Genomic DNA, 9,868 nt, shown 5'->3' with positions numbered 1-9,868 from the left:
TTTCTTCTCTCACCCCTCCCGAACAGAACAGGTAGTGACGGCTACTACGATTTGGATCGGCGGCGACGCGTTTGAGGTGTACGGCGACGACGCGTTTAAGGTGTACGCGGCGACACAGTAAGGTCCGGTGGTGCGCGTGGAGTAGGCCGGACCATCACGCTCGCCGGCCACAACAACTACTGACCTGTTGTCCTGCATTTCCGCCTCCACGACCAGCAGGTAGCCACGGCCTATGCGAACGCCGAGGCAACTGCCTCCACATCTCAGGCGATCCCGAGTTCATGGACCATGTCGAGGCTGGCCTGGAGATATCATTCTTCAGACTAGTATTTTTGCATCTGGCTGTGACATGACATGGCAAGATCGACTTCGAATTGGCCATTAGATACATCTTCTAATCTGCTGATGTATAGCTTGTATTGTTTGTCAGATTGGAGTGTACGCATTTGGTTGTACAGATGGATATGTTTGGACCATGAAGTTACAAATCCAATGCATTTTTTCTACAGTGTCGTTGACCATTCAAATATATATGTTTTAATTCTCAAAAAATTGATATATATGTTTTGTATAATTAGTTGATTTACAAAAAAGAACTCAAATTATAAGATATCCATCTTCCATCCTTCTTACCAAACATAAAATTGGCTACCCTTAACCACCTCTCAATTTGCAACCAAACACGAGAATAAGGATATCCCCAACCACGTGGTTAGGTATATCCTTAGCCAGATAACCTTGCCCACGAACCAAACGCCCCCTATGACAACAACTTAAATCATGTAACATATCAACCAACTATGACAAGCAACTCAAATCATAAAGGATAACTTGATGCAACATAATTAATACTCCCTCCATCCCAAAATAAGTGTCTCAACTTTATACTAACTCTAATACAAAGTTATACTAAGCTTGAGACACTTATTTTGGGACGGAGGGAGTAGATTCTTACACAACATACTAGAGTTTAACTTAGGTCACAACTTAAAGCAACAACATAGTTCCAACTTAGTTCACAACTACACATCCATAGTACACAACATACTAGTTCATAACAACACCATACTTCACAAAAGGTCAACAAAGCAAGCATTCTTCTCCTCTTCATCTTGGGTCTTGCTCTTTCTCTTGCTCTTCCTCTTCATCTACATCTTCATTCTGACAGGATGTCCAGGATCCCCTTCAATTTCTGCTTGTTCTTCTCCTCTGACTTCAATAGTTCAGCAATCTGAATCTTTAGCTGATCCCTCCTTGCTGTGAGCTTCTCATGTCCCTTCTTGAGATCACCCATGTGAAGGGGCAACTGAGTGTTCTCCTGGGTGAGCTTTTCCTCAGATTTTTTGAGTTCATCAACCTGGAACTACAGGTTCCTGGTGGATGTACTAAGCACTTCCTTCACTTTTAGATGATTGAACTTCAGGTTCTGGATGACAGTGCCTTGAGATTTTGTCAGGTTCATCAGTACTTTATACTTCTCCTGCAGCTTGAAGATCTCTGCATCTTTCTTCCCCATCTTTGTCTTCATGTCAGATACCTGACTCAGAAACTTGTACACTCTGCATCTTAGCCTGCAAATAGCTGAAATCTACCATCCTATCCTCTTGAGCATTGAACAGTTGGTGCACATCTTCAATCAATTTGTCATAGTTGGCCTCTAGATTTTTTTTCTTCTGTCAAATGGTGAATAGTGAGTGAACTCTCCAGGTTATCCTTCCTCCTATCACTCTTGCTGTCATGATACATTTCCCATAGCTTCAACAAGGCATTCTGCAATGTAGGAGGCCACTCTGGGTCAACCAGAGAACAATACCACAATTGTCATCTTCCTGCAATATAAACAAACATAGCATGTGCTAAATCAATCTCCTAGTCAAATTATTTAAGCAATGAACTTTGAGCAACTGGCTTTAAATAATAACTGAACTTTGAGCATCTAACTTTAAACAATGAAAAACAAATCAAATCAACTTTAAGCATCTGCCACTGAATTAAAAAAAAAATGAACTTTAAGCATCAACTTTAAGCATCTTGGAGCAACAACTTTAATAATCTAGCCAATTAAAGAATGAACATCTGACACTAAACACTCACTGAATTTTGAGCATCTGACATTGAGTCTCTCTAGCATTAAACAATCGAATAGTTGGCAAATTGAGTATTCTTGTGAACTAAAGAATGATCATCTGCACTGCAAACTAAGTTGTTGACCTATTATAAAATTACTGGCCAAATTAAATATACATGAAAAGCATCAACACATTTTCTAATCCAATGATTAGCATCAGTAGTACTAAATGCTACAAAATGACCATCACAGCTACCCAATTAAACAAGAGTACTCATTAAACAATGTGCATCAACACATGGCTAGATTAAAGAACATGAATTCTATGCACCGGACAATGTGCCACTATCACTTTTAATACAATTAACACAGAGATTTCTACAGAATCTTACATTCTTAGGACAGACTAAGAACCTCCTGCCTGTGTTAAATGCTTCAAATGCTACACGCCTCTCAGCCGCCACACCATGCTGATGGCAAAGAACGATGGGTGCTGTCTCAATGCCACTGTAGTCTTGGTCTTCAATGCTAGCAGGGATCTACAGGAGCAACAGGAAGAGACAATCCCCAAATCAAATCAAATCCCCAAAGCAGATAACCTAACCCTAACCCTAGCTCTACAATTCACCCGGTAATGCATGGCTTCGTTGTCAGAGAGGTTCATGTATTGAACGCCGGAGTCCTGGCTGCTCTCGTCCTCCATGGCGCGACGGCGAGCCGGTTGAGGTGGCGGCGGCGGCGGAGGGCGGCGGCGAATCAAAGAGAGGAGGGAGAGCGAGAGTGAGGCCCGACCGAGCCCACTTAGACCCACCGCACCAGCCTCGTCCTAGTCAGCGCACCAGGCACGCGCCGATTGGCCACCGTGTCACCTGACAGGTTGGCCCGAGCTGTCAGATACATTGTCAATACACACTTATACAGTGGTCAGTCCATTTTGCAACAACTAGGCTCTGAGGCCTCCTTTGGTTCATAGGATTTCTAGAGGAATTTTAGAGGATAGGATTTTTGTAGGAAAAAATCCTTTGGTGGCCTTTGGTTCAAAGGAATGGAATCCTATTCCTGTACAGGATTTCTTCCTTTCCTTCATGTTTCACAGGAAAAGAAAAAAGAGGTCAGACCTCTTGGAAAACTTCCCTCACACGAACGACGCGCGATTCAGCAACTGTTCACTCGCTTTTTTTCGATTGCTCGCGTTGCTCACCCGTGTAGAAATAGAGAGGGGGAAAAAGAAACAAAACCGAGCCCATATCCATCCATCCCCTACTCTCACACAGAACGACACAACTGGCAAGGAGGACGGCAGCGGACGGCCGAGCGACGCGGCCACATCCGGACGGCGGCCAGCTAAGTGCTAACACCAGCAAGCTAGAGAGCATCTACCGCCAACCTGCTAGTCTTCAAGCCGCAGCGGAATCAATCTGCCGCAAATATCTTTAGATTTAGATCGATCTTGCCTTGTCTCTTCATATTGGGATCTGGTGCTAATTAATGGAGAAATAGTCCAGTCCAGCTTGCCGGTATGAGCTGCCCCAAGCAATTTCCCGTATGTTGAATCTTTAGTCCTTTCCCTCTACAAAAATTGGATGGATTCAAACCCTTTTTTTATGAGCAGAGTGTTCACCTTTCCTGCACACTTTATTTTTTGTCTCACAGAGTCAAAGGTGATTTTGCTAATCACTGTTTATATAACCTCTACTTCATAATAAAGTAACAAGTAACAGTACATATTTTACCATCTCACTAGTCCCATTACATGTCTAGTTGCTTCAAACTTTGAAAAAGTAACAGTACGGATTTCACTAATGGCAAGTTGCTTCAAACTTTGAAAAAGTATTTCTTTATGTTTCCTATGTGTGTTCATATCCTGTGAATCAAAGAGCATTTCATTTCCTATTCCTATGGTCTGAGCACTCATAGGATTCAAGATGCATGCACCTCATTTCCTATACTTTTCCTATTCCTATGCAATTCCTATCCTATGAACCAAAGATAGCATGGTACTGAACTGCGACATGCACGAGCAATGGTACTGACTCGTTACACCATGCTCAAGTGTGGTATCTCCTTGCAATTAACTCCATAATCTAGGTGTAGTAGTATCGAAAGTACCTTTCTGCTCCTGAGCTCAAATGAGCTCGGTGAACAGTAAAATCGAAAAAAAATCAAAACAACTTCAAAGAATCCATTTTTTTGGGAGAAACATTGACAAAAGTTATAAGTGCTTGCAAAAATTCGTCTTGAAATAACATTCCTAGAAGGCGTGGCAAAAAAAAATAGTACTTGAAAATGCTTTTGAAAGTATCATTTTCAGACTACCTTTTTTTTTTGTCATGCCTTCTAGGAATGTGATTTCAAGACGGTTTTTTGCAAGCATGTAAAACTTTTGTCAATGTTTCTAAAAAAAATTGGATTTTTTTAATTTTTTATTATTTTCTTTCGATTTTACTGTTCACCCGAGCTCATTGCGTCGTAGTAGTATGCGGTATGGCCTAGCCTTTTTTTTCCTTTTCTATACTGAGGGTACACATCGGGTTCTACAACCCCTGTCCTTGGAAACTGGAGTAAAACGAAGCGTCGTGATCATTCCCCATGAACTCGAGCCGTAGTGTCAGTGGCGCCCGTTCAGGTCCCAAAGCACTTCAGCTCTGACGCTGCCATCGCAAGCGACGCATAGATAAATGCACCAAGCGTGCATTCATCTAACCAAAGCAGCTCTAAAACCTCAATCCCCCCAACCTGAACTACTACTCCAGGTTCATCTCTGGGGTCTTGGCCATGGCAGCCGCGGACTGGTCCTCGCTCCCGTGCGACCTCGTCCGCCGCATCGCCGACTGCTTCCTCGCCGCCAACGACGTGGACTACTACATGGACCTCCGAGCCGTCTGCGGCAGCTGGCGCTCCGCCACCGACGACCCCAAGGACAGCCCGGACGACCCTCGCTTCCGTCCCCGGCAGTGGGTCGTGCTCGACGACGACGTCTTCCGGAGAGAGCACACGCGCCTCCTGGTGAACACCCACACTGGCCGCTCCCCCCGCAAGGAGCTCCCTCTGCTCGGCGGCCACCGCTACCGGCACGTCGCCACCACTCCCGGTGGATTCTTCGTGCTGGCGGACTACGACGACTACGACGCCGCTCGCGTCCTCAACCCTTTCACAGGCCACATGATCCATTTCAGGGCGACCGTGCCCTCTGACACGGTGGATGTCGCCGCTGTCATCGGGTCAGCCCCCACCCTCGTCTTGCTCTGCGACTCGGATCGTAAGCGGTACGTGGCTGGCTCCGACAGTAGAAGTTTTGCCGTGTACCAAGAGGAGGACGCCTACCCGCTGATCCGGCTGGCAGTCGCCGGCGGCATGTATGCTGACGGCGAGCAGAGACCGCTGCCGCCGCTGCCAGCTGCTGTGGCCGGCGAGGTCTTTCATCTGATGAGGGTGTTCTCCGTTGAGCCGTCCGAGATGTTCTGGTCTGATGTTGTCGAGCATGTTGTCGACGATGCTCCTGCTCCTGAGATTGAGCATGCAAACAACAACCGCTGCTACCTGGTACAATCCCTGGGAGAAGTGTTCACCGCTTCAAGCTGCAGCATGGCATGCAGGTTTTCAGGATGGACGACTCTAACCGGGGTGTGCTCGAGCCCGTGAAGAGCATCGGTCGCCACGCCATCTTCGTCGGCTGCTGCAGGTGCCTGGCTGTTGATGCCGATAAGTTCCCATCTGTTGAGGCCAATTGCATCTACCACCTAGTAGGTATGAATCCATACGGTGATTTCTACTTCCATGACGTCTACAAGTTTGACCTCGAGGACGGGACAGAAGAGATGGTCGCTGAAGCCATAAGTTGGTCAGACCCCATCACACGGAGGGATGCTGACCCTCCTTTCACAGCCGTTCAGCTCCTCTCCAGCTACACCATCAACGTCCGGGGTTCTGAACTTGTGATTCCGGAAACGTGTCGAGTAGATATTGATCAGTTGGTGGAGGAGTTCTTCTCAACTGAGGATAAGGAATTCTTCGCAATGTTTCCTCTGCAGTTAGGTTAATTTCCCTATCGCATGTTCAGGGCAAGAAGCAAAGTTAAGTCTAGTAACAGAATATCTAATGCTTGTAATGCTTTCTGGTACCTGCGTCCGTGTGTTCTTCCCTAACTCCCACTTAGCAATGAAATATGTTGGTTCAAATCTGCTTCCACTTCTTGATTTGGCATTGCAATTCAATCACTCAGCATAATATTAAGATGACAGTGTCCTTGACAATGGCTTCGTGCCCACCAACGACGACTCTTAATCAGCTGAAATGCCCTATCTTTTTGCACTCCATTCTGCACAAATAAGATTTCAAGCATATGTATAATTTTTGCATATTGGAAACAATAGTTCAAATTTGTACATCATAGCGGTGAAAAGATAGCTCTAGCTTGATACAACCAGCACAAATCGTTGGCAATCTAAAAATCTCTATGTAGTCGACAATCCAATCTATATAGATTATGACTATGTTCACTTATCTTGTTCCAAACTGGTATTAGTATTTAATCCATGACGTTACAATTAAATCCCAGGCATTATGAGTGATTCCAATTATTAGTTTTTATATTTAATTTAGTTCAGATACAAGGACAAAGCTCTGCGTTAGAAGCATAAGATTGATTCAGAAATTAAAATCTGGAACAGCTAAGTGTTTAAATTTGTTGAGATGCCTGTATATATATTGGTACTTCTGTCTCAGCAACAATGTTTAATTTTAAGCATATCAAGAAACAACCCGTTTATACTTCTATTAGGAAATACACAGCATATACAAGCAAAACATTCCTCAATTTTAAGTTATTATATGCTTTTTAGAATGGAGAATATATTGCCTAACACCAAATATTCTTGCACTCCATATTCCATCCATCTCCATGCATGAGAGTTGAGACCATACAGGATAAAGCACAAGCACCAGTGGATGAAAGTGCACATAAGCATAGCTGCATATTGCAGAACATGGCATGCACTTAACTAGATAAGCTCAAAAGGTTTAGTGTGCACCTGATTAAAGATCAATACAGTACTAAATTAAAATGTTATGGAAATGAGGGGGGTCAACTTGATTAATGTTAATGCCAGCACCAGCATGTAATAGACAAATTAGAACTAGACATATTTACTTCCACAAAAGCAACTGCTGAGTAAAAAAAATGTGGATTTACATGGTTTACACAGTTCAATAAAAAAATCATATCACAAGTAATATATCGTCAGATAATAGTTATGATATAAGAAGGTATCAACTCTTCAATCACAGTGAACATAAACATTCTGTACCAACTACCAAGATCAGACTTTTAAGTGGGTTTAGGTATATTCGTACAATAAATCAGTAACTACTCTTAGTATCTCAGAGATAAGCATGAAGAGTGAAACAGAAAGTTCAAAATGTAACGTTACACTACTAACTCTCTACTTCATAACTGATGGAGCGATGAGTTTTGTTACTTGTGTAGTTGGCAACTGTTGCATTTATCCCTGGCATCTTCAATCTCAGCTCAAGCTTGTTTGGATCAATCTTCCAGTTGCAACAAGCTAGTTCAGGCATAACCTAGCTCAGACAGGCTGGACTCACTTCCAGCCATAGTAGTATTGTATATTGGTGTTATTTTCTTTTGCACTGGCACTGAAAGGCCCCAATATCATTAGCCCCTGAAAGCTTTTCAAAACTGAAGTACATACTGGCAGATGGACTTCAGATAGGATCGGAGTGTCACTTGGCTCAAGTATCAATATCAGGTGTGAGTAGATAACGCAAACCTGCTCCATTTTCAGCAAGACCAATATTTCCTTATTGGTTGGTTCATAAACCAATCACTCCCGCAAACAATTCAATCAAGTGAAGGTGTTCATTACCCACTTATGGTTCTAGTTTAACTCAACTCGGGAATTCTTCATCATCGGCAGAATCCGAAAGGTCAGCATGTTCTCTAGACTGACCCTGAACGGTCTGCCTCCCCCGACTCCGCTTTTGCCCTTTCCTTCTCTTTGACTTAGGCTTCTCTTCGAGATCCTTCACCCCACGCCTCTTATACATTTTAAAGCTTACATGTCTCTCCTCTGCCATCAACCTCACCTTCTCAGTGATTTCAGCAGCAATCTGTCTGTTGTACAGTTTTTTCAGTCCCTTCATTAGCTTTGCAAATGTGTCTGGTTGCGGCATCAGCCCTGCCTCAAGCATGTCCAAGCAATACGAGCAAGCCTCCTTGACATGTTTCTTCGCGTACAGTGCATGGATCCAGATTGTCCATGCACTCACATTTAGTTCGCAACCTCTGCTGGCAATGCAACCCCAAACATCCTTTGCAAGCTCAAGTTTCTCATCTCTGACTAATGCATTGAGGAGGTCCTTCAGCACTCCGTACTGTGGTGCAACAAATAGCCCTCTCCCGACCATGTCCTTGAAATAATTGCACGCGTCGACCAGCGATCCCTGGCCAACAAGCCCAGTCACCATGATTGCGAAGGTGTCGACCCCAGGACTAAGCCCGCTATTCTCCATCTCGTTCCACAATGCCATGGCTTGTTTCGTCTCTCCGAGCTTACAGGACAACCGAATCACCACATTGTAGATACTGAGGTCTGGGGGGCACCTGCACTCCCTCATCCTCTCCATCAGCTCCAAGCACTCCTCCAGCTGCTCCTTCTTCTCATGCGCCACAAAGAACCCAAGGTACACTCCAGGATCCACCCGCAGCCCGTCCCTCGACATGGAGTCCAAGAACTCATACCCCTGGGATAACCTGCCGGCCTTGCAAAACGCAGTAACCAGAGTGCCGTAGGTGACAGAATCCGGCGTGCATCCCTTCCTCCGCATTTCAACAAACACCCGCATTACCTCATCAACCCTCCCCTTGGACCCAAGCCCCTGCATGAGGGTGGTGTAGGACACCGCGTTGGGAGGGCAATCCCGCCGCTCCATCTCCCTTGTGAGCTCGAACGCGTCCTCGAACCTGCCGTCCGCGACGAACCCCGCGAGCAGGGTGTTGAAGACGACGACGTCCGAGGCGACCCCCGCGGCCTTCATGCGGGCGAGCACGTTCTTGGCCTCGTCGAGCTTGCCCAGGCGGCACCAGCCGTAGAGCAGGGCGGTGTAGTGGCGGAGCTCGAGCGGGAGCCGGGGCTGGAGCTCCTCGACGAGCCGCTCGGCGGCGGCGACGTGGCCGGCCTTGGAGAGCGACTCGAGGAGGGAGAGGAAGAGGGAGGGGTGGTCGTGGGCGGGGCGGGAGGAGAGGAGCGAGAGCGCGAAGGGGAGGACGCGCGGCGGCGGGAGGCGGCGGAGGACGGGCGAGAGGATGGAGGCCGAGAGGAGGTGGGAGGGGAGCGGCGCGAGGAGGGACGGGCAGGGCGCGGCGGAGGCGCGGGAGAAGCACTTGGCGAGGAGCGCGAGGGAGGAGGGGAGCGGCGCGGTGGGCAGCGACGGGGAGCACCAGTGGAAGTAGCCGAGCGCGAGGGAGGAGGCGGCGCCGCAGCGGCGGAGGACGGCGTCGAGGAGGCGCGGGGAGGCCGGGTCGAGCCCCGACGCGGAGAGCGCGGAGGCCAGCCTCTGCGGGTCGGCGCCGTGGCGGCGGAGCAGGCGGTGCGCGTGCTCCGCGGAGGAGGCGAGGCTGTGGTCCGGGGCGGCGTCGGTGGAGAGGCGGCGGCGGCGGAGGGTGGCCGGGAGGAGGCGCTGCATCCTCGCGGTGGTGGGACGACTAGCGGGGGTTCTGCTGATCTGTTCTGTGTGCCATTGAAAACGAACAACTGCATGTCTTGTGACGGACACCACAAC

The 9,868-nt window shown here is 47.1% G+C and overlaps 1 protein-coding gene across 4 annotated transcripts; it reads right to left on the bottom strand.

Annotated features, from left to right (window-relative positions):
- Positions 1–964: 964 nt before the first annotated feature.
- Positions 965–9,847, bottom strand: LOC109784035 (putative pentatricopeptide repeat-containing protein At5g65820). 4 transcript variants are annotated; one of them, XM_073496154.1, is made up of 4 exons: positions 7,546–9,847; positions 6,190–6,386; positions 2,461–2,937; positions 965–1,829 (listed from the first exon to the last, which is right to left on the bottom strand). In XM_073496154.1, the coding sequence occupies exon 1, from the start codon at positions 9,770–9,772 to the stop codon at positions 7,976–7,978; it is 1,797 nt and encodes a 598-aa protein (XP_073352255.1). In that variant the 5' UTR covers positions 9,773–9,847; the 3' UTR covers positions 965–1,829; positions 2,461–2,937; positions 6,190–6,386; positions 7,546–7,975. The 4 variants fall into 4 exon arrangements, with proteins under 4 accessions (XP_073352255.1, XP_040242478.1, XP_045083298.1 ...); XM_040386544.3 differs by lacking the exon at positions 2,461–2,937; XM_045227363.2 differs by lacking the exons at positions 965–1,829; positions 2,461–2,937 and adding an exon at positions 4,539–6,113.
- Positions 9,848–9,868: the final 21 nt, after the last annotated feature.

The sequence above is a fragment of the Aegilops tauschii genome, chromosome 4, assembly GCF_002575655.3.
Source record: "Aegilops tauschii subsp. strangulata cultivar AL8/78 chromosome 4, Aet v6.0, whole genome shotgun sequence".
Lineage (NCBI taxonomy): Eukaryota > Viridiplantae > Streptophyta > Magnoliopsida > Poales > Poaceae > Aegilops > Aegilops tauschii.
Note: the sequence above shows the minus strand (reverse complement) of the source record. Positions and strands in the feature narration are given on the sequence as shown.